The sequence below is a fragment of the Dunckerocampus dactyliophorus genome, chromosome 9 (genome assembly GCF_027744805.1).
Source record: "Dunckerocampus dactyliophorus isolate RoL2022-P2 chromosome 9, RoL_Ddac_1.1, whole genome shotgun sequence".
Lineage (NCBI taxonomy): Eukaryota > Metazoa > Chordata > Actinopteri > Syngnathiformes > Syngnathidae > Dunckerocampus > Dunckerocampus dactyliophorus.
The window spans coordinates 25076647-25101704 of NC_072827.1; the positions used below are offsets into that span (position 1 = coordinate 25076647).

The window sequence follows — 25058 nt, forward strand, 5'->3', positions numbered from 1 at the left end:
TCTACTTTGTGAACAAAAACAGTGCAGTCCAGTCTTTGGTGAGCAATAGTTCTAAGGAGAAGCCAGAGCTTGAAACACACTTCCGTTGTTAAAGCCTCCTGTTTGGGAAGACGTGGTCTTTCCGGTGAAATACATAAATGGATAAAAACAAGTGGATCAGTAAGAATAGGCTCCAGCATACCCGTGACCCTAGTGAGGGGTGGTACAGAAAATGGATGGATGGATATTGTGGACTATAACGGTGTAAGGATTTAAAACCTCTGTTTCTCATGTACGATGTCCATGGAAACATGGCTTTTCCATCCATTCCCACACTTTAGTGCCACATAGTTACTAACACCATTAGGCTGTCATTACCCAACACATGTAAGATGACATAATCCCAGTACTGAGTGAGCCAAATGTCCCTGTAGGCAAGAGTGTGTTGCAGCCAAACAGGAACGCTACCTTGTGGTCTGGGTTGATGGTTACCACGTGTAATAGTAGAAACTGACAAGTAGCGGTCTGACAGGAGGGAATCAAATAGCCCTAACTAGTTATTACAACAGAGACTGAGCCCTGTTGCAAAAGTGGTGTGCTTTTTAAATTGTCATGACTTTGTAAATTACAGAAATCTTCTCCTGCGTGCATGTGTGCACATGGAAATTCTGAAATTGTAACCATTAAATCTGGTATACTCACAACATATATTATGTACAGCTGTGGAGCTCCTTTTGCTTTTTTGGTAATCACATTAAGGGATGTCCCGATACGATCTTCAAGATCGGGATCGGCTGGCGATCCGCTGTATTTTGAAGATCGGATAATCCTGGCTTCCGCTACGAGATCGGGCCGATATGGTTGCCGTATAACGTATGTAACTCTGGGCCACACGCCAACTTGATATGTGCGGTAATGCGCCTCAAAGCTGGTTGCCACTCGACTCCCGCCACCTGCAAGAAGAAGAAAATGCAACACAAGCATGCAGACATGTCTGCGGTGTACCGTGGTGAAGTTAGTTTGACGCTGGACGTTGGATGTTTGGCTCCTTAGCTACAGCGGTAGTTCCTCCTCACTGTGCCCGGTCTGCTGTGTCATTGTGCGGGGAGCTCGCACAGGAAGTGTTGCTCTAACCACTCGTTATGGACCGTCAATAAGTTACTCTTGCGTTGAAGAGAGTTAGTTTACCAAAAAAATTATATATTCTCAATCACACCACAAATGTGGTGTTACAGTTAGGGTTAGGGTATTTTAGCCAAATGTGATCTGGCGCAATATAGAAAGAGAGAGCCCCTCGCCCCTAAACCACAGCGTATGATGCGACTCAGCATGGTGTTGCTGGCGAGCTCCTTTTGTGGTACATTTAAAGAGCACAAGAGGAATAATTCAGTGGCAGCATGTGGCACCCTGTCCCCACAGAGCCAACAAGAGTTAGTAGATGAAGATAACAACTGGAACACATGTGGATCATTATCAAAAGCCAGGCAGGAATTCCTAAAACTTCAATGAGCTCTTAGATTAGAGCTTTGAAGGGGGGCAAATGGAAAATGCTTTCTAATCAAGGCCGTGCAATAACATAAGCCACAACGCCTAAACTCTTTAAAATCTTCTCCAACTGAAGCCAGATGGATTTTTTTCATTTGTCTCTGTTAAATTGAAAACTAAATCAGTGGCGAAAAAGTGTATGGTAAATCAGGATGTAATTATGTTTTTGTTGCATGCATACAAGTAAAAAAAACCTTTAAATGTATAACACTATTTTACTAGATAGATAGGTAGATAGAGACTTAAATAATCTATCCATCCATCCATTTTCTATGCCGCTCATCGTCCTTTAATGATCTAATAATACTAATTAATATGTCTAATAATACTACTACTAATTAATATATAATAGTACAACTTTATTATATCTAATAGTACTACTGCTTTGAGAAATGGAAATCAGGTGTGAACCTATTCTAACACAAGATTTATCTTTCTTTTTTTGATCAAGTTAAGATGAACAAGCTCGCTGCAGTCTACAATGTAATTGCTTCACAATGTCATTGTTCCTATTTGGCTATGCTAGGATTAGCAGTGGAACAATGTTTACTATTACTCATTCATTCTTTCCCTGAGGTTTGCAGCTTTGGGGCAGGGCTTAGCAGACTATATTGCGATTGCTCCTTCACAATTGTTAACCGCCATCTTTCACAATAGCACACTTCTGAAGGAATCCAATATAATTCCCAAACGCACTATACAGAAGCGTCAACTGAGCGAAAAGTTGGTCAGTCTTCTCTTCAAGGTTGACGAGATCATGATGCGATCGACTGCCTTTCAGGTTCTTCCGTCTGACCTATGCTAAGTCCAATGGTGGATGCGTTTAGGCGGGAACTTGGTGTCAGCGATATGTGTCTCCCTGGGTTTAAAGCTACAGGGGGCATGCACATGTGCACACATGTGTAACCTGATCACACCTCTATTGTTACATTTGCGACTCACACGTTTTTAAGTGCTTCTTTTTTTAATTACAGCATATGGACGCTGTTACAGGCCGAGCCTGGCCCTTTAAGAAGAATTTGTGTTTCTCTCACTTCCCTCTCTCGTCTGTCTGCACCGCCCGTTGTTGTTGCGTCCTGATTGGCAGTAGACCATTGTCAATCAATCTCCTTTGTGCGCCATGCCGTGTCTCCTGTTTCATTGCCTAGCAGGCTATTTTGGGATTGGTCCCCGGAATGCAGAACTGGCAAAAGTAGAGTCTTTAATTTACAACTCACATAAAGCGCAGGCCTAAATAAAAAAATCAGGCACTCTCGGTAGACAGGAAAAAGACAGTGCCAGGAAATGACCACAAAGGAGGCACCGCGGAAGAACTAACCAAAAGCTACAACTCAAAATTTGCCAGGCAAAATGTTGTAACTGGAGCGTGGACCGTAATAGAAGAAACTGGAGGAGGACGAGAATGAGAAGTGCGTCGCATCGTGCTTTTTGGGAAGTGGCTGTAGGTGTGTCTTGTTGCACCACCCCGTACCAGCAGCAAAGGTATCTGCAAATGAAATACAATAAAGGAAGTGGGAGGTGGAAACAATATATGATAAAAGCTGAATGTGACAGCGTTACTGTTATTAACAACTTGGAATAACAGCTTCAATGGCTTGCAGAAAATATGGAATGATAATGAAGACAGACACGTAAACTAACACTTTCTCTGTCAAAGTCACAAATACCCCACTTCAATAAACAGTTCAACCCCCATTGCCAAGGAGGGGCTGTTGAAGGCAACATGTGTTATTCATAAGGCCTTTGTTTATTTGATTTCCATACCGAGTCAACCTTTGGGTTACTCAGCATTGGGGCAGATGTAAACTTTTGCTGCTCAAAATCACAGTGCCACCCTAATTCCAAATCACTGCAGGGACGAGAGAGAATTGCGCAATTTCAGCTCCAATGATGAACAGTCATGGGCACGAATTTGGCGACACATTCCAGTTTAACCACTTGAACCCTGGGCTGGAGAGGCTTTCAAGAAAAAAAAAAAAAAATCCAAATAAATTAAAAAAAATGTCTCTGCCATGTCTCTGCCAATCTGCCATGTCTACATGGATGATGTTGATGGTGACTGGATAAGAAGAATAAATGAAACTGCTTGTTTAGCGTACCCCCAGGGGTAAGTGTTTCATCTTGATGAGTTTATTTATATCGGTATATATAATATATAATATATAATCCTGCATGGCGCAGCGGTGAAAACCTGTCACTGTGAGTGGGGATTCTCACAGGTGGGCTGGAGCGTATCTCAGCTGACTTCGGCCGAGAGGTGAGGTAGACCCTGAGACCCTGACCCAGAGTAGCCAGAAAAACCCACACACACGTGGATGACTGTGAGGCCAACATGCCAACCACTAGGCATTATGCAGCCCCATATTTATTTATATTCTATCTTTTATTTCTGTGCGTATATATTAAACATAACAATTCAATTATATATATATATATATATATATATATATATATATATATATATATATAATATAATATAATAATAGTATAATAATAATTTATAATTGTTTAGTAGAAGAATTTTTAACTTTGTGTCCAAATTTGAGGGAAACCCTGCAGTTGTTCTGAGGTCCTCTGACCTGCTTCTCAGCTGTTTCTTGTTAGCACCTTAAAACAAATTCCCAGAGTGAGCCGGTCACTACTGCTAAGTCTGCCCCAAAGAAAGAGGCCAGGCAAGAAGGGAATTTGTAAGACCCCGCTGTTCTGTGTATGCGTCTTTGTGTGCTTGTATATAAACAACTCAGTCTTAACATTTTATCTTATCAGGATAGATGAGCTCAGAGGGCAGGACTGTGCACTTAAGATGTCCTGCCATGCGTTACGACCACCACTAGAAGTCAGCTGAGCTGGTCTTAAACGTTTCCCTTTGCCTTAATAGCATCACTCCTCCAATTGAGGCTTAAAATAGAATTGTTAAAGTCATCTTGTGAGCTGCAGCTGTTCACTCAATTTCCTGTGCAGTGTTTCCCCTAGATTTTGGGACATCAACAGCATAGCCAAATGTAATGCGATTGCTTTTCTACAGTAACATTTGGGGTGCGCATAATGTGCGTGTGTCTTGGGGGGAGGCGTGGATTGCAGGGGATTAGTCGGACGAAACCAACACAAACACGCATGCACGCAGAAAACCTGACTGCATCACAGTTACGTTTTGCAAACTTTCATAATGGAAAGCAATAGAAAGATTCCAAATTAATCCACAAAATCAAAATAGACGTGTCATTTAATGAATGAATTGTGTAAATGACCATGGAGTAACAGAAATGCTGTCATGTGTATTCAGTAACGCAAACTAGAAAAATTCCCGCAAAAATTTTTAACTGAACTGCTACGTGTTGCACAGCGTTGGAGACAGACTTGGTCTCGACATATGGGCTTTGCCTTTAACATATTTTTAAGCAGAAATGCTAACTAGGGTTGGGCGATAATTTTTCTATACGGGTATAAATCCTTCCAATGATAAGAAAATGACCTATACTGGTAGAAACGATATTACTGACGTGTTTTCCCTTCAACTGTGCGCCACAGCGCACTGTATTGACCCTGTATTGACACTGTATTGACACATTGGCGCTTCATGTCTGCTTCACGTCTACCACTGCTTGAAGGTTTTTTTGCCAACTTTCGTATCAGGCTGGCGTATCAACATTTTTTGCTCGGAGGGGTTAGGGTTTGTGATGACATTCCGCCACGATTGAGCGTTCCGCTGGGGAAATACTTCCCCACACAAATGTTCCTTCTCCTCACAATGACAATAGTTCATTCACAAGATGTCAATTTCCGCAAGATTCCGCGTTTAACTGTAGATTCCGTTTTTATTGGACAATTCCGTGGTTCCTTAAATGCAGAAATCATAGGGCTCTATTCAATAGAAGGTTGCAAAAGTGCAAAATCTCAATGTGATACACTTACTTAGTACTTACTTAGGCCTCTTGCATTTTGACGTGCGTAGCGCCAACCTTTTTAACCAGCCTGGTCTGTACTGGACAAGATGTCGGGCTTCTTCCAGGGACATGTCACAGGCCCTCAGAAACCTGAGCCACAGAGCCAAGCCAGCGGGTGTGGGGAGTGTCTCTGGGGCATCTCCAGCGGGTTTAGTGAGAGTAAAAATCCAGGATGGCACAAGTTGGATAGTCTGGGAGTAAGCGGGAGCCATGGCCGAAATAACGCACTCTTCACATTGCTGCGAGTCAACATGCGGGGAGTTGTTGTGTTCGCTCTTGAATTTCTGGGTTTGTGACATTGTGGACCCGTTATACTCCCTCAACAAATATCTCAATGTGATATGCAATGCTCAGGCTAGCACCTAGCAAGGTAGGTACGACATACAGTATGTGAAGTCGTAACAGCTACTTATTTTAATTTTGTGAACGATAACATGCTAGCAACCCGTGGGGATACATTGTGGTAACATGGGAACATCTCTTGCTTCTATCGACAGTTGCTAAAGTGCTAAATCTCAGTGTGATGCAGCTGAATGTCAACATGGAGGTAGCAAAGGATCAACTCTGGTAGTTTCAGGCCACCATAACACAGTTGTCATCCAAATGAACGCCCCATGATTGTTGAAACTGTTGCCGTCGAACATACGCTTGATGAAGACCAGGACAGGTTTGGCCAGGAGATATTTCCCAGCCTCCCACTCAAGCCTGGAGAACAGTTTTCCCCGGAGGCACCTCACCCCGGGATGACCCCCAGTTGAGACGCTCTAGATTGATGTGCACTGCCTCCTTTTCACACACACATTGTACTCCGTTTTGGGTATTTCCTCTGCTTTCTCCCTTCTTTCCTTAAAAAATGGCCAGTTTACGAGCGGGGCGTGCCAAGCTTGCGCTAAGAATGCTGTCATAAGGCAATGAGGACATTCTTTGTGTGAACTGGCGGCTTCGCAGTCAGCTGTGCCTGAGAGGTTAAAGGGGTCACGGCTAGATGGAGATTAAGTAAGTTGGCTTGACTGGAATTCTTCACTGAAATTGGCAGTCCACTGTTTTTTAGAATGATAACCAGATTGATTCATGCAAAATCTCAGATTTTTATGTTGTGTGATGAAAATAATCATTGGATATCTCATAGCAGCCAACCAGTCACATATGACTGTACTCAACACTCGGTAGCCATGCAATGCTACATGTATTTGCAATTGGATTTTTTTGGTACAGAGGCGCACTTTGCATTATGTCCCCTTACTGGTGGTACCCAATATGAAATGAACCGTGACCTTAAAAAAGAGGTATGTACTGAATCATGGTTACGGTGTTGCGTTCCACCCCTAGTATCCATGTGATAAGTTTATCACACTGACACCTAATCATTCTTCACAGCGAGGCCCAATTCCCATCATAATTGAAGGGATGCTCACCCAAACTTCCATCAGGTCACTACTTAATTCACCTGGACACATGTATCTAGACCTCTAAATTGCTCCAAGATACACAACTCTCAGGCGATATCAGGCGATTGGTGACCATCATGAGGAAATAAACCCGAGCCACAAATGACTGGCTTGAAAGAAGAAAGTTACAAAATCATGACATTGGGATTTTAATTATTGATCGGTCAAAATGGGCTTCACATTATTGCTGGCTCACAGTTCCCGTACCTTTTTTTTTTTTAACACTGAATGGCTCTTAGTACGAACAGTTAATGGTAACCCAGGTGAGACAAGTTCTTAGTAGGACAATTAAGAGGTGACCTAGCACCTTGAAGTCCATGTGATGGATCGCACTGGCAGCGCATTTGCTGAGCTGATGCGGACGCTTGGATCATAATAAACGTGTAGATTGGACAGAGACTGATCACAGAAGATAGAGACCAGCTGGGCCTGAGTAGGATCTGTAAACATTCGTTGGCAGGCGTGGGGGTGCAGACTCCAAAGTGAATGCGCAACAGCCCTAAGAGAATACAGAACACACCTGGAATCAAAGATGAGGACTCCATAACAGTAAACTGTAAACAGGCATGGGAAAACTATGGCCCGTAGGCCATATAGGACCCATTAAACCCACCCAACTTTTCCAAATAATTGTATTAAAACCCTTGAACTACGAGGCTGTTGCTGCTAATAGGAATTTTTAAATGACCATAAGTCTTAGACAATATGCGCACTAAAAATACTTGCGCACTTTTTGAAACTAGAGGTTCTGTGCTTTCCAGTGATAATTACGGTAATCCAAGGGACTGTGTCACAGCAGCTCCAAGAAGTCGAGGCTTTGATATAGAGCAGAGTGACGATTTGTTTCCAAAGGGAGCTTTATTTTAATTATATGAAGTTCTGCAGAAAAGTGATATTTTTGCCAATTAATAACAACAATGTTATAAATGATATAACAAGTTATAAAATATTTATGATTTTATGACAGGAGGTATAATTAGTTTGTTAAGCACCCTACATTGAGTTAGTCTAACGGTGTTCAATAAATAAAAGGCAAAGATTATGAAAGTTACACATTTTGTAAGGAAAAGGTTAATTAATATTACCGTAGTATTAAAACAGTGTTAATAGCTAGCATGTTTATTTTGAAGGCTGGAAATGTATTTTGTGTGATGAGAAAGTAGTATTAAAATATAAAAACAATGAGACCCTCCATCTTAACTTTAATGAACAATGACAAAGGCATAATACGGTATTACCATATTTACCGTACACAGATTGGTGTGTCGTGGGTGGCTGCACACATGCACTGCACGGCATAACCAACTGTGATTTAATAGCTGAGTGAATCATTATTTTAAAATGATTTTAAAAATGTAAGCAATTAATAAATAAAACATATGTAATGTACAAAAATAGCATGGACATCTATCGCATGGACATCGGGGGCAGTGCCTCTGGATTGGCAGGCGTTTTTAGAAAGGGGACCAGAGTGTGTGTTCCAACTATTATGGAATCACACTCCTCAGCCTTCGTGGTAAGGTCTATCCAGGGGTTCTGGAGAGGAGGATCCACCGGATAATTGAATCTCAAATTCAAGAGGAGCAGTGTTTTCGTCCTGGTCGTGGAACTGTAGACCGACTTTGCACTTTTGGCAGGGTCTTTGAGGGTGCATTGGAGTTTGCCCAACCAGTACACATGTTGTGGACTTGGAGAAGGCATTTGGCCGTGGCCCTCGAGGAATCCTGTGGGGAGGACTCCAGGAGTATGGGGTACCGGACCACCTAATTCAGGCGGTTCGCTGCCTTTATGACCAGTGTTGCTGCATTGCATTTCCATTGAGAGTTAGACTCCGCCGGGGCTGCTTTATGTCACCAATTCCGTTCATCACCAGGGCTAGATCCGGTTTGGTGGCTGCAGCATTGGGTCTCTACTTTTTGCAATGACGTGGCTTCATCACGCCTCAATCTTCAACTCTCAAAGGATCGGTTCACAGCCGAGTGTGAAGCGGCAGGGATGAGAATCAGCACCTCCAAGTCCAAGTTGATGGTTCTCGTCCGGAAAAGGGTGGAATGCCATCTCTGGGTCGGGGATGAGATCCTGCCCCATGTGGAGGAGTTTTAAGTACCTCTTGTTCACAAGTGAGGGAAGGATGGAACACAAATCGATAGGCGGATTGGTGTGGCGTCTGCAGTGATGCGCACCCTGCATCGGTCGGTTGTGGTGAAGTGGGGCTGATCCAAAAGGCAAAGCTCTGACCGAAAGAACCTCCTTAGGGTGGCAGGGCTCTCCCTTAGAGATAAGGTGAGAAGCACTGTCATCCAGGAGAAACTGGAATAGAACTACTGCTCCTCCACATTGAGAGGAGCCGGATGAGGTGTCAGCATCTGGTCAGGATGCCTCCCAGACGCCTCCCTGAGGAGGTGTTCAGAGACGCCTCGGGGAAGACCCCGGACATGTTGGAGAGACTATGTCTCTCAACTGGCTTGGGAACCCCTCGGGATCTACAGGGACGAAGTAGCCGGGAAGAGGGAAGTCTGGGCTTCCCTGCTTAGGCTTCTGCCCCTGCAATCCCACATCGGATAAGCAGAAGACGGTTGATGGATACATTACAATTAACATGAATAAAAAATTATATTATTATTATTGTTTATATTAAATATTTGAAATACACACACACATATTATTTACTGAAATATAATTTTTTTACAATTGTATACATGGGAGAAGTGGTGTAGGAGATGTATGATTGTGTACCGTATATGAATTTTTGCCTACGTGCCCAGACTTCCCTGGTGTAGTGTGAGTCTACTATTTTTATTGATCTGTGTGCTTTCAAAAGGCCGTTTATTCAATGTAAAAATTGCACAATGTTCTGATGGTTACCCTTAATAACTTCACTTACTAAGACAACTGCAGAACAAATGTGTCTGTGTAACTGTGAGTGTGGATGCATGTGTGTGTGAATGTACATGCACGCACATGAAGATTTGTGTGTAGCCGTTGGTACTGTGCTGTGTAGTTAGGAACCCTGCCAACTTTTTCTGCTGGAATTTCCTGTCTGAATTGAGCACCCCCACCTCTAGTCCTGCTCTTCATGTCTCTTTTTCACTGGGGAAGTTGGACTCTTGTTTTCTCTCACTGCTCCTTCCACTCAAAGCACAACAAAGGCTTTTTTCACAATGGCTGCTGCCCCGGCCTCTGAGGGCATTATTATTATTCTTGTTGTTGTTGAGTACTTCCTCAAAGACATGAGCCCACTCCAAACACCACTTCAGCATGGTCCTGTTCTGCAGCTTCACTTGCACATAAAGAGAGACGTATTTCCCGTCCGCTTCCACGGAGTCATGAGACTCAAATGGGCCGATGTTAACACAGAACACCTGGCATTGTCTTCAACGGGAGATGGAACTCATGTCCACACAAACACGGACATTTTCAAAAGGCACACATTTTCTTACTTTAATTGGCGATGACGAAACATAATGAAGAACTCGAATGGTGAATTGCTAATGTGACCATTAGCAATGCTGTAAAAAAGATAAGACTAGTTTGTTTAATAAAACAACAATATATAGATATCGTCTACAGTATCTGCTGTGACTTGGTGCTATAATAACATAACGATTAAATGAACTTGAACTTCTTGGAGAGGCGGGCAGTACCTTATATCATGGTAGGGGGAGCGCTGTTGAGGAATAAGCGCATTTTTAATGACGAATTTAGCTTTAGCTCTGACTTCAAGTGGCTCTCTAATGTCATGATGTCGCCTTTGTCTCGGGCCTTCCAGCCTCTTCACCGGAGATGTGCAAAGTGTGCAGCGTATTTCACACAACGTCTGGCCCCACTTGTAAAACCAAACTCACACCCCTTTTTAGTCTAGTCTTGGCTTTGCAACACACATGTTTACTCGGCATTGGCTGGTTGTCTCCCGCACAAAAGCAATGGAGGCCTCTGGCTGAGGTCCAGTGGCAAAGATCACGACAGAAACAGAGGGAAACTGGCTCAAAGACGAGTGGAGCACAATTGAGAATGTTGCATGTGAAGCTAATGGGATAATGACGGTACATCAGGAATGTCCGGCGTTCCCACACTATTCATATATTATACAGATGACGTAAGTCAGGGGTGTCTAAAGTGCAGCCCAATTTTCATTGTATTATATTATTTTTATTTTAATATTTATTATGGGAATATTCTGTACATTGTTATGTTATGATTTATTTGTTTCAATCATTCTTAACAAGTTACATTAGGGAACATCCCGTGTTTATACTTGCACAATTCAACATGTTTAAAAGGAGACGGAAGAAGCCTAACTTTTTTTTAATCCTACCCCGTCGTTATGTCTCAGCAATTACTGATACTGTGTTCACTTCCTTTAAAAAGTGACAATTTTCTTATCAGGAGTGCGAAAAGAAAATTGAGAATAGGTAACAATTGACAAGATGGCTTGTAAAAATTATGCTATAAATAAGTAAATAATTATAATAATAAGTAATACAATCAAATAAAATAATAGTTACATGAATAAATGTAAATAACAAAATAATAATAATAAAAACAAATAATAAAAATAATAAAAATAAAATAAAAATAATTACTGTAAAATAAGTAGCGAGACCCGCGACCCTAATGAGGAGAAGCGGTATCGAAAATGGATGGATGGATAAGTAGCGAGATTATAGATTGATGAATAAATCAATCAATAAATAATACAGGAGTAAGAAACTGCCCAAAACATTGGTTTACGTAAATGAGATAGTATGGTTCTTCATCTTCTTATTCATACACCTTGAAGGGTTTAGGGCCGCATTGAAATATTGACTCTTTGAACAAGATAACACAATCATGGCAATAACTATTAACATATTAGCACGTCTTCACCTACACTGCAGTGGTTATCAGCATATTTAATAAAAAAGAAAATAAAGAAAAGTGAATAATATCAAAGTGGCCTCCAGATCCTTCAGTTTTCTTTGTGTCTCTCAAGGGAAAAGGTTTGGACACCCCCGTCTTAAGGTAAAACCTCCCTTCGTCCCCGTCCCATGTAATCTCACCAGGATTAAATGCGCAAAGCAAGATGGTGCAGGGTCGTGATAATGGCTCCAGTCACAACAACAAAGGGCTCGATGTGTGTTAAGTAGCAGTAATGTCTGTCTTTCTAACAGGCACCAACTAAAACAACATCCACAATGAAGTCCTCGCCTTCAGGCACAGGAGTCCTGTTACACTTTGTTTTTACAGTGATGACTCAAGCGTGTTAGTACTCCTGAATCACATCTCAAATATGAGGATATAAAAAAATGTTACGTTGAAAATGACGGTTAATGTTGTTATTGACTTTAAGACATGTTTACATTTTAATTCAGCATATTCCCAGTATTGGTCATAATAACATAATGACTCACAGCAAAGCTACTACCTTAGCAGTAATTCAGCCACATTGGAGGGTTTTGCAGCATGAAACACTTTTTTAGGGTCATGTCACAGCATTTCAATAGGATTCAGGTCAGAACTTTGACGAGGCCACTCCAAAGTCTTCATTTAGTTTTTCCTCAGCCATTCAGAGGTGGACTTGCTGGTGTGTTTTGGATCATTGTCCTGCTGCAGAACCCAAGTTTGTTTCAGCTTGAGGTCACGAACAGATGGCCGGTCAGTCTCCTTCAGGATTTTTTTGATACACAGCAGAATTCATGGTTCCATTTAGCACAGCTACTCAAAACAACCCCAGACCATCACACTACCACCACCATATTTTGCTGTTGGTATGATGTTCTTTTTCTGAAATGCGGTGTTACTTTTACGCCCGATGTAACGGGACACACACCGTCCAAAAAGTTAAACTTTTGTATTTTGTATTTTCCCAAAGGTCTTGGACATTGTCAAGATGTTTTCTGTCAAAATTGAGACAAGCCTTAATGTTCTTTTTGTTTAGCAGTGGTTTTCGTCTTGGAACTTTGCCATGCAGGCCGTTTTTTGCCCAGTGTCTTTCTTATGGTGGCGTCATGAACACTGATATTAACTGAGGCAAGTGAGGCCTGCAGTTTTTGGGATGTTGTTGTGGGGTCTTTTGTGACCTCATGGATGAGTCATTGATGCGCTCTTGGTACAATTTGGTTGTCCGGCGACTCCTGGGAAGGTTCCCCACTGTTCCATGTTTTTGCCATCTGTGGATAATGGCTCTCACTGTGGTTCGCTGGAGTCCCAAAGCTTTAGAAATGGCTTTATAACCTTTTCCAGATGGATAGATCTCAATCTCAGTAAAGTTATGTTTTAACAGGGGGGAGCAATCACTTTTTCACACAGAGCCATGTAGGTTTGGATTTTTTTTTCTCCCTTAATAATTAAAAGTTTCATTTAAAAACTGCATTTTGTGTTGTTGTGTTGTCATTGACTAATATTTACATTTGTTTGATAATCTGTAATATTTAAGTGTGACAAAAGTGCAAAAAATAAGAAATCTGGAAGGAGCAAACACTTTTTCACACCACTCCGTGTTTGTGTGTGTATACGTGTATATGTGTGTGTATATATATATATATATATATATATATATATATATATATATATATATATATATATATATATATATATATTTATGCAGTGTGCCTCAGGCCTGTGACAAATGAGCCACTGGCAATGGACGGCCATTGGGTTGCACTATGGGCACCCCAGCTTTTATGGCTCTTTGTGTGGGTTTGGCGCTTGGCGTCTGCTCTGAGAGCAAAACTAAACTCTGTTTGGCTTGATGACTTACTATTGTGGACGAGCAATGGTGATTGAGCGGGAGTGTTGTTGTGGCTGGAGCTGGTCGATATGCCACAACAGTCAGCCTTAACGAGCCACGTCACCGCAGCTCGGCCGGGTTTGGGGTATTGGGTCCAGGGCAGGGGTGCATGCCTGGAGAGCGGCGAGGCGTACGAGCGTGTTCAGTGGTCAAAATGTGTGCCTGCTGGCCATGCACTGGGAAGGGAGGGCACTGATGTGACATTGAATTGTTTTTCATAATATTAATCAACGGGAGACAAGAGCAATTAGATAGAGAGCAGATTATAAACATGACCATGTAGAGATAGAAATTACATCCTGTTATGCAAATAAAATAAATAAGATAAAGCTATTTAGTTTGTTTAACAAGAGAACAATATGTAAACTTGTTCTATATGAAAGGTATCCATAAATCGCTTGGGCTGTGACCTGGCACTCTATAACAAAATACAATAAAAATATCACAATAAAGTTAAGTTGTTAAGTATATATGTTTATTAATTATAGATACATCTTTTATTAATACTACAATATTTCACATACCAGAGAGTAAGATACAACAGTTTGTTACGCACAGCATTGTATGAAAACTGAGACAGTGTACGAGAACCAATGCAAAAGAGTCATACAAAAACTGGGGCATTCGAAAACTGAGATTGCGCTGTTTGTTGAAAAACACCTTCCTTTTTGGGGGGGATTTTTTTGGCTCTCTTCTTGTAAAACATATCTCAGGTTTTAAAGTAGACTTCTCCTCTAACAGGACTGTAAACAATAGCATCTCCTTCTCCACAGCTGTAATGACAACAAATGATGAAGATCAGCTGTGCGTTGTTCTAATGAGGCTTCCCATAAACCTGCAGACTTTTTTTTTATGGCAGGAAGCAGTGTCTGTGCAGTCTTTGTCTCACACATAAAAACACATTCATTGTTGTGTAAAATGTGTGTCGGTGGACACAAAGAGCTATTAATTAACTGCAGCTCTTCAGGAAAAAGCCACAGACAGTCTAGAAGGTATCAATTACTGATTGGTTACAGGAACAATAAAATGCGTTTTATACAAATACGTTTCATGCTGTGGTGGAGACACACGCCAGGAACTGAATCTCAGGCCCTGTCCACGCAGGACGCTCCTTTTCGGCAGATTGAGAAAAATTTGTTTCCACATTGTGTCGGATTGGTAAATATTCGCATCCAGACGGGAACAGATCTGTTCCCTTGTTTAACGCGGGAGTTAGGTTCCAAAAAGTACCAGTGTTAAGTGAAATCCATGTAGTAGAAGTTGTTTTTTTATAAATGTTTTTTCATTTATTATATATTTTTTCATTTAGAGGAAATGTTTTTTCATTTATTATATATGTTTTTTTTCATTTATAGTGCATATTTTTACATTTACAGGATTTGTTTTGTGTTTTCTTTTTTTTGTTTTTGTTTACAGTACATGTTTTTTGTTTACAGGATTTTTTTCCCGTTTATTATATATGTTTTAAGGCTGTAAAACTCCTTACCACACACCTTATACACTTTTCTCAGACATGACAAAATATATATGTTGCGCATATAGAGGGCCTTGAAAGCGCGGCTCACAGGCTGAATCAGCGATGTAGTGTTTCCAAAATAAACCTTTCTCATCCATATTAAAAACTTGTACAGGCTTTTATCCCCCTTCCTCGATGATAGCTATAAATTTGTTCATGTTTGCCTCTCCACTGGCATCCACAGAGGCCGCCTCTCCGTGGTCTTGCTGTGGACAGTTAAAGCCCTTTTTGCATCCTTGTTAAAATGTATTGCTGCTGTCCTCCTCATGTTATTTTCCTTCTCCTTGACGGTTCGAACCGAAGATTCATTTATTCCGTAATTATTCCGTAAGGGCGCCCTGCAGCTGCACCTTTTGGGTGCAACTGCAGGTGCCTTTGTCGGTGCAGAGCGTTTAGTCGACATTGTGAGTTTTGTCGGAGAGAAAACTTATAAACATAAGCCACAAAAGAGCCACACTGCTAGCGATCGAACAATTATCTAAATGAGGCAAGTCGAATGCATACAGGACACATGGCATGGAGGAGATTGATTGATGGTCTACAGTCCTTTAGCAAATCAGGAGGCAGAACATAATGGGCTAGTACACTGTAAAAAAAAAAAAAAAAAAAAAAAAGCATCCTACACTGTAAAACATTGCAGACAAAAAAATCTGTGTAACAGCGAAGCCATGTAAAGTGAACCACGTTATAGCAAGGGAACACTGTAATACATCAGGTACACCTACTTGTGGTTTTGTAGACAGACACACACACAGAACCACGTGACACCAAAACTGTAGAAGAAGAAGGGAAGAAGGCATGCACATAAAGTCCGTCGTCTTCCGCTTGCAATTCTTCTGTGAGTCATTTTGGAGTTTATGGCAACAAAATATCAGGAGAATGTCGATTAGGGTTATGGTAGTCGAAACATTCAGATATTATGCTGGCTTGCCGGCAATGCTCACTTCTGGTTACGTGACGACGACGGAGTGGCAAAGGGGTGGTGGTTTCAGAAAGTATTGGTTTGCTTGTCTACACAGAAACAACATGTCAATTTTTCCAGATTTTTCCACACTGGAAGCCGTTTCAAAAATATATATATACTGTTTCAGGGAAACCGTCCAGAACGCCATTTCCGTGTGGATGAAAGGCTGACACTATAAAATACTTTGCTGTTTCGACCTTAAAACATTCCTGTGTGGAAGAATTTGCCTCTGTTTCGTTATTTTGTTTGTTCATTTTATGTTGTTTTATCGCCTTAACCTTTTCTGTTTTGTTCCTGTACAGGTGTTCATCATATCTTCCCTACATTTCACACACCTATCCCAATCGACATGAGACACCACGAAGGGCGGTACCATTATGAGCCCCACCCGCTCCACACCATGCATGGGTGAGTATTCCTAGGCCTTGTCGAAACAAATACGTTTTTGGCGAATCTTCAGTGTACACACAGCGCTGGTGTATTTTTTTTGGACTGATCAAAGCAAAAACAGCCTCATTTATTAATTTGTATATTTTTGAAAAACCGGGATAGGGTGAAGTTGCGAAATTCGAACCGCGATGTGGCGAGGGACGGCGGTATAGGCTTGACCAGTTGCACCTTGATCTGGAAAAATATTTCAGTATTTGTTGTCTCTTGCTCGTTAAATCGAAGAGAACTTACATTGTTCTTTAGAAGGTTCCATGTCTTCCTGAAGTAAGTGGAGCGATGCAAGCCAGCTTACAATACAGAGACACAGCACATCAGCAACGACCTAAGAGGTGGCTGACACTCCCGAGACAGTACAAGGTCTAACTGGTGAACGAATGATGGAAGTGCGACAGGATTGGACCGTTAAGTCTGGCTTTTTGTCAAAAGATTTAGTATGATTTGCTGGTAAGCAGTGTAAAATAAGAAATTCATCACTTGCAAAACATTTTGCTAAACGTGACACTTGGATAGAGTGCTCCCAATTGTTCATCGCACCTTTGTCCAGCTGGTTTTACAAATGAGACATGTTTGCCATGTCATCCTGGAACCAGCTGCTGGCTGTTTTGATGTTAATGGCTTGTAGCCGCTATTTGACATCAAACAGTTTGTTTGCATGTAACGCGATGAAGACTCCAGGCCATTGTTTTTGTCATCAAGCAGATACCTGCTGTTTTGTTACCTCGCTTGCTGCTCAGCTAACAATGTAGATTGTTGACATAATGCAGGGATTAACCATTGCAACATTTCTCTTGGTGCCACAACTTGCTACCTCAATATTCATGAAAATATCCACTCTGCTGTCATCCACCGATATTGTAATGGATGGGACACACATGCGCAGGCCCAGAATAAACACTTAACACACACAGTTTCAGTATTTAGGCGTAAACCTTTACTTTGGCACCCATTATTGGCAGCTCAAAATTACGTTGACAGCCAAAAACATTTTTTTCAACTCTGTGTTATTATTAAAAAATTTTTTTTTTATCAAAATCGTATTTTCTGTCTTCTGTACTTTCCTTCATTACTGCATAAGCCAACCATCAACGTGACATGTTCTCTGTTCTTTTCTCTTTAGTTTAAAATGGTGCCACTTAAACACAGGAAGTGAACACACTTTAAATGACAAAGGTTTCTCATGCCTGTCCGACACCCGCTGCTCAGTGAGAAGAGTCATACGTGCTCACATGTCGGTCTCCAAAAGTCTCCAGTAACACAAGAAACAGTCCTCTTCACTCGCTAAAATAGCGACAGTCATTTGCAACACTGATCCCTCCTGCTACGTCTTCTTATTCTGTGAAACCAGTAAGACGAGTGTGTGTGTGTGTGTGTGTGTGTGTGTGTGTGTTAAGAATTACGACATTAAGATGTATAATGCCACTGACTACATTCACACAGTCCCATTATAATGTGTTTCGGAGCAAGGGCAAACAGGTAGTGCCAAATCTATGTGTGGCGGTCCATTTATTTGTGGAATTCTCCGATAAACAAAATAAATTTAAGGACGTGGGGAGCCACTTTGATACATTTTGTGCATTAAAAATGGTGAAGCCAATCCAATTGAGGTCAACATACTGTTTTAGAAGCTATATAAGTTTTGTGTTAAAGGTGAAAAAGTAAATTACTATAACATCTAATACTATAGTTCATTAATAACGCATCTTATTTTTAGAATAAGCCATGGACGAATAAAAAACATGCCATGGGCTGAAAATGGCTGTTGTGCTGCACTTTGGACACCGCTGGTTTACAGCATTCCTTTTTAGGAAAGCGCAACGCTAACAGTTTGAACAGCGTGAATGATTGAAGTTCCTCTTGGCTGAAGGGCAGCATTAATCATTCCAGCTTGTAGTCTCGTTGTCAGTCGCGACTGGACAATGCCGGCACACTGCTTTTGTCTTATCCACTTCTCTTTGTCCGTTTACGTATTTCACCGGGAGGTGACATGTTCAAAAACAGGAGACTTTAACAATGGAAAAGGGTCTCTAGGTGCTGGGTTCTCCTTGGTGCTATTGCTAGCCATGACTCCTGCTAGCCAAAGGCGGTGCTACTTTCATCTGCCTAGATCCCCGCTTTCTCTCGGAACGCCTCGCTTTTTTGTTTTTTTTTTAGGCACATTACCCGGGCATCAGCAAGTTCTTCTGATGTAACGACGGTACAGCAAAGATGAAGAGACAGTTTTTATGTGCCATTTGCCCCCTGGCTCATTTGTCAGGCAGCTTTAGTTTAAACCCACAAGCCAGCAACGCTTGCCACCATGTTTGACCAGCAAGATACCATCCAAACTCCAGCCTTCTCTTCCCAGAACCTCAGTATTGCAGGCGATGAGAAAAACAGACGCCCCGTTCATTCCACAGTCAACATTTATACTTTTTGGGAAACACTCGAGGGGCAAATGACAGCACTGAACAACTTAAATATGTCCAAGGTTTATGTGTGGCAGGGCTGTGGCCTACACCGCCCCAATAAACAAACACATGTGGTCCATCTCACCAGGCAGTCAGCCTGCCCATGGCCAGTCGGCCCACAACATGGAATTAAATACAGTGTGCAGATGAGCCTTTGGGTTGTGTGTTATCCCTCCTCATTGTTTTGGGTTGGTGAACATGCAATGCGGACAGGACATGTTATGTCGTACGCTGGTTTATGTTTGAATTTGGTTGCCAGGAATGTGCTGAAACGGGTCCCATCCATTGTTGCCTGAAATATTCGCATTCATAATGTTGAAGTAATTCAGAGATAGAAGTGACTAAAAGCTTACAGCAGGGGTGTCCACACTTTTTTTTCCCCAGAGGGCTGCATACAGAAATAGTGAAGAATACGGGGGTCGCTTTGATATTCTTGGCCTTTCGCTTGTTTATTAAACATGTTAAATCCCATCCAGTTTAGGGATGAACTGGATGCCCCCCAAGAAGGTCAATATGGTGAATATGTCGACTGGCATGACTCCAAGTTGACATTCTCCTGATATTTTTCGTCTTATACTCCGAAGTGACTCGCAAGAAGTAAGTCTAGACAAGTCGGACATGGGGAAGATGACTGACCTTGTGCTCATGTCTTCTTTCTTCTTTTTGTTTTAGTGTGTCAATGGCAAGTCTTTATTTTGACTTTGTGGATTCATTTTGAGTGTTTTTATTGTTTTCTGTTTGTAAAGTGGAAATGTGGAGGACCGATTGCAATACAGTCGGCCTACGCACAGGTACGCATGCAGGTGTCGGCGATCGCCTAATCCGCACATGCACGCAATGTGTGGACATGCATGTGTACCCCAAATGTAATTGTAGAACATTGCAGTTATTATGTTGTATGGAAGTATGTATGTACTAAACATGCACCAGTCGATGCAAGTGTCGATTTCCTTAATTTTGGGGGATCGGCGATCAAAAACTGATCTTATCTACCTCCAAAAAGGTCTGAAAATCAGCCACTGTATGCTTTTTTTTGCCAGAATGACAGCTTGTAATCAGGCTAAGGCTAAAGCTAAAGTTTGGGGGAGCCAGGCAGCGGCCCGCTGAAAAGAGTAATGATGGCGTTTATGTGAAAAATAAAAGACTAGAGGATAAAATCTAACTTACTAGTTTGGACAACAATTTCCTAAATGTTTTAGAACAAGTTTGTTGTTTGTCGATTGGAACATTGAACGTATATGCTGTCAGTTATGGAAAAAAAGAATCGGTATCGGGCAAAATTGAAATCGGCAGGTCAGGCTTTTTGAAGATTGGTGATCAGCCAGAAAATTGTAATCGTTGCACCTCCGGTATGTACTTTATGTATATACATATGTAGCGCATGTACGGTATGTTAAATTAAGTAGTTTGCGTAACTTCTTAGACGCTGGGCTTTAGAGGCTTGCAAGAAAAATACAAAATAAACAATATTTTAGTGTTCATGAACAAGGTCTACATGGATGATGTTGGTGTGAAAGTAACAATTTCGATGTTTGCTGTAGATGGGAAACTCGATAAGAGTAATTCAAGCTGCTAGTTCGGTGAGTTTTAGCGGTAAGGGATGATATTTGTACATTTGGAAGGGAAAAGTGTTTGGCGCTTTAGTATTTTGTTTTATGAAATGATTCATGACATATGCTGGTCTCTCGCTGCTTGCTTATTTTTGACATTTGCTCATTTACGTGCTTGTGGTTTGAACTGACTTCTGATTTCTAAAATCGGGTTGTTTGAGCTTTTAGCTGACGTTCTTCCGGTTACGTGGGGCATATAGCATGTGTAAACTGGTACAAGTGTTGTGTAGCTGTCACCACAAATGCAACCAAGCTGCCCTCTTTACTGGGGTCCGGCGCTTTTGAAAGGTTAAATAGAAAAAATGTGACATTTTGAAAAGACTTATGTAAATTTCCCCAAACGCACCGAGTGACATAATGATGCAGTCTTTCCCCGCCAGCAGTGTCATGTACATGCACGCTGGTATGCCCTTACTCATAGCTTACCTATATGCTCAACATGCTGCACCATGTCCAAATAACTCTTTGCTTGCATCAGAGTTGTAACAATGAAAGAGGTGAGCATACTGAGACAAGTAGCAGTCACTATGTTGGAAGTGTGCATAGCTTCCTCTCTTCCAATTGAATTTTGTGCTGGACAAACACGTGAAGGTTGTTCGTATAAACAGACCGGCTGATTGACTTTTTCTCTCCAGAAGGCTCAGCCATCCTCCCGTTCAACCTTTGGGACTGAAGTCTCTGGAATTTACACAGACCTCAAGTAGCATCTTGTCAGGGAAAGGGTGGATCAAGAAGGCTTCAATAATGGTTCCTGCCAGGCAAGGCTATTATTTGCAGCCTCCTGACAGGCAACACTTGTAAATCTCGCCTAAATATGAAGACCTCAGAGCCACTTGTTGTCTTACGTGTGATTTACTCCAGTTTGAGTGTGCACCAGCATGTGCTTGCTATCAGCCAATAAACAAATGATACATGTTGATTGATACACCTTCACATTTTATATCATGCAGCTATTATCTTTATCATCCCTCACTAATCCATTGTGTGTGTGCGTGTGTGTGCGTGACTGTGTGAGTGTGTATTTGCGTGTGTGAGACAGAAATTGAATAAAAATAATAATAATACAAATATAATAGTTCACACTGTTCAAAGTATTATATACACTACTCACAAAAAGTTTGGGATATTCGGCTTTTGGGTGAAATTTCAGGATTTCAAGGATTAAAAATTCAATTTTTAATTTACAGTATACCGTTCTGTGACTCTTCCAGTCTCTCTGAACCTCTGTTGCAACCTGCTGATGACACTCTTCTGTGACACGCGAAGCTCAGTGGCCACTTTACTTTGAGATCATGCTCGTAATGGTGCACCTCACCTCACCTGTTGATCCATTTAGAAATGAGGTTAGGTGCTGTCTTGGTCTCATGCTGTGAAAATGTGAACAGGGGACCGTTTCAATACCAATTTGAATTGAACCAGGACACTTATTGGCCCATTCACGGATTACAAATCCAAATATTGCTGTTCAGCTGCTTGTTAGGGAACAGCAAGTTGTGTAAAAAGTACTGAAACATTAAACATTTTGACATATGCATTCAAAAGTTGTAAAGGTTATAGTGCTTTTTAGTTTGAAATTCCACCTGAAAGCCAAATATGCTGTTTTTTGTCAGTAGTGTATTATTTGATATTTATTTATTTTCATTATTTTATTTTTTATTTGAGAATTTTATTTCTTGGGGAATTACCTGCGAGCAGTTTGCAGGTTTCATGTTTCATTTTAAAATCATTAAAGCTGCTTTGACAAAGGCTAATCTGTTTTTTGTTTTTGCATTTCGTTCCCTTGTACAGAACTATGGCGTACCGTTACACCGCTAATTAAAAAAAGAGCTAGTTTGACTTTACTAAGTACCTTCATTGGAACAACCAAGCACCAATGTGAGGAGGTAGTGTGCCTTATGAATCTTTGATTTGGACTGAGGGAAGCGTTTTTTGTGTATGTGGCAAATGTTTCTCCTCACTTCTGCTCTCTCATTCGAGACAGAAGGACCTTTATGGATGTTTGTAGGGGAGTGGGCCCGATGGCAGAAAGTTGGCGCTAAGACAAGAGCAGCAGTCTGCAGACGCTTACTGGAAATGGAACAAGAGCCAAAGCTCGAAGTTGGATGGCGCAGCCTGAAATGGGGAGGGCATTGCCTGGCGCAGATTTTTTTCAGTCATAGTTCATAATTACAAGCTGGATTGGTCACATACATTCCTCTCTGACTGATCTGTTGTTGGAGTTTTTTATATACTGTAGTTTATCAGTGTTTAAAATGCAAGCAAGCAATGCGCAAAATATTGAGAATGTCAAGATGACTTAAAGCAATTCTGCAACCAAAGGTCTGAGGGTGTACTCATACTTCATTTACATCGTTATGGGCTTGGTCACAATTCCCTCTCGGTCCTCCATATATGTACAAATTCCGATCCTACGGCAGCGATGTAAGCCGTGTTTTAGTGTAAGTCAGAAATTATACCTAAATGAACACTTAAGCCACCCACATTTTACACAAAACATATGAAGGCAATAGAAAATACACGAATAAAAACATTGACTACAAAAATTAATTGAAACCGAAATGAAAAAGAACTCATTACTTTTATCCCTGTGCAGGTTGCTTTGCACACTGGAAGGGGCGTTGCAAGGGAGGGAGAGACAGGCTTTTTGGGAGGAGGAAGCCCCAATAACGAGACCACTATGCCACTTAGTTATCACTGACCATTTCATAGGAGCAGATCATTTCTTATGTTCAAAGATACCATTCATGATGGTCACGAAGTTTGAGCGGCTCGGATCGGGCATGCAGCCAATGTTGATTGGCATTCGCCACTTTCTGAGAATTTTATAGTCACTTTCATTTTTCCCTTTCATTTTCCTTTTCTTTGACGCACTGCAAATCAGATGAGTCTATCTGATGCTTGGAAGACATAATGAAAAGGAAAACGTTAACTAAAAAGAACAAAACTGTAGCAACGTGCGACTATATATTCTTCCGCCTAAGTCAGGGGCGGCCATTACGTCGATCGCGAGCTACTGGTAGATCGCCAAGGTAGTTTGGGTCGATCGCGTAAACGTCAGTTTGTAGTTGTTATATGACCTTCTCTTATAGCCAAATCCATCGCCTTCAACTTGAAAGCGGCATCATATCCATTTCTTCGTGTTTTCTATAATGGAAGATTGTGACTACCGGGTTGTCACAGCGCCAATACGCACCCTCTTCTTATATGTTACTTTCCCTTTTTTTCGTTCAACATAAGTCTTTGCAATCTTGGTGGTGTATTTATTATGTTTATCGAATAACCCAAATCCAACAATATTTTACATTTGATTTTAGTATAAATCGTGCGTGTTGTTGCTTCACTGTAAACTGCAGAGTGCGCATGGATACCCAACTCCACTCAACGGGGTTAGCAAACGCTAACGCTGAGAAAGGTGGCTTCTCTGCAGTTTTTGGTTGTCTCTTGAACTTGTTTTGCTTTTGTGATGGACTATCTTAGTAATAGCGTTTTCCGGAATACATATTTCTGTCACGAGATTAGAACATGACCACATATTAGCCGCACTGCTGTATAAGCCGCATGGTTAAAAGTTTGAGAAAAAAGTAGCGGCTTATACACCAGAAATGATGGTGTATAATTATTTTTACAATGTGCTGCGGGCCAATAAAAAACAAGCTGTATGCCCCGGGCTGCACTTTGGACACTCTTGATCTAAGTAGTATACCACTCTCATGTCTTTTTCAGCAATCAGAGTTTTCGCTCACTTGCCAGACATGACACGTTTAATGTATAGCCTGATGTGACTGGCAGGCTGTCTGAGAAGTTGAGATGAGAAGGCGGCTGTAGGCATCTTCAGAAGGATTATACCATTCACATTGTAATGCCTGTGAGAGACCCAGTAGTTTTGCCAACCCAAACAAAACTTGTTGCCACACAGATGAAAGGCTTTAGTCTTGACTTGTCTGCACCTCCAGGGCTTCAGAGGAGAAGGTGAACAAAAGAGATTATTATGTATTAGCTGAGGAACTGAAGAAGGGAAAGCATGTAAGCAGATTTAGGCAACGTCCACACGAACATGGATATTTTAAAAAGGCTTTTTTTTACATGCAAACATACTGTAGGTCTTTCTTCTTGTACCTTTTTTGTAATTCTGTATTGTTTTTAATCTCATAATATTTTCACTTTATTATCATATTATAAGTTTTACCCTACCTAATTTTGGTAGAATTGAAATTTTATTTAATTTTTGTTTGTTTCTCATAATATTACGACTTTAAAAAAAAAAATTACATATTTTAGTCTTTAATATTTCAACTTGGCATCTCTGTGTGGAGTTTCCATGTTGTCCCTGTGCGTTCGTGGGTTTCTCCGGGTACTCCGGTTTCCTGCCACATCCCAAAAACATGC

General features: G+C 41.2%; 1 protein-coding gene across 3 annotated transcripts in view; it reads left to right on the forward strand.

Moving 5' to 3' along the window:
* The window catches only part of gli2a (GLI family zinc finger 2a), an 88933-nt gene that overhangs the window by 35355 nt on the left and 28520 nt on the right, over nt 1-25058 (forward strand). For all 3 annotated transcript variants that reach the window (XM_054786975.1, XM_054786977.1, XM_054786976.1), the window contains exon 3: nt 16468-16573. In XM_054786975.1, coding sequence (XP_054642950.1) covers nt 16468-16573 — 106 coding nt within the window. The remainder of the gene's footprint in view (nt 1-16467; nt 16574-25058) is intronic.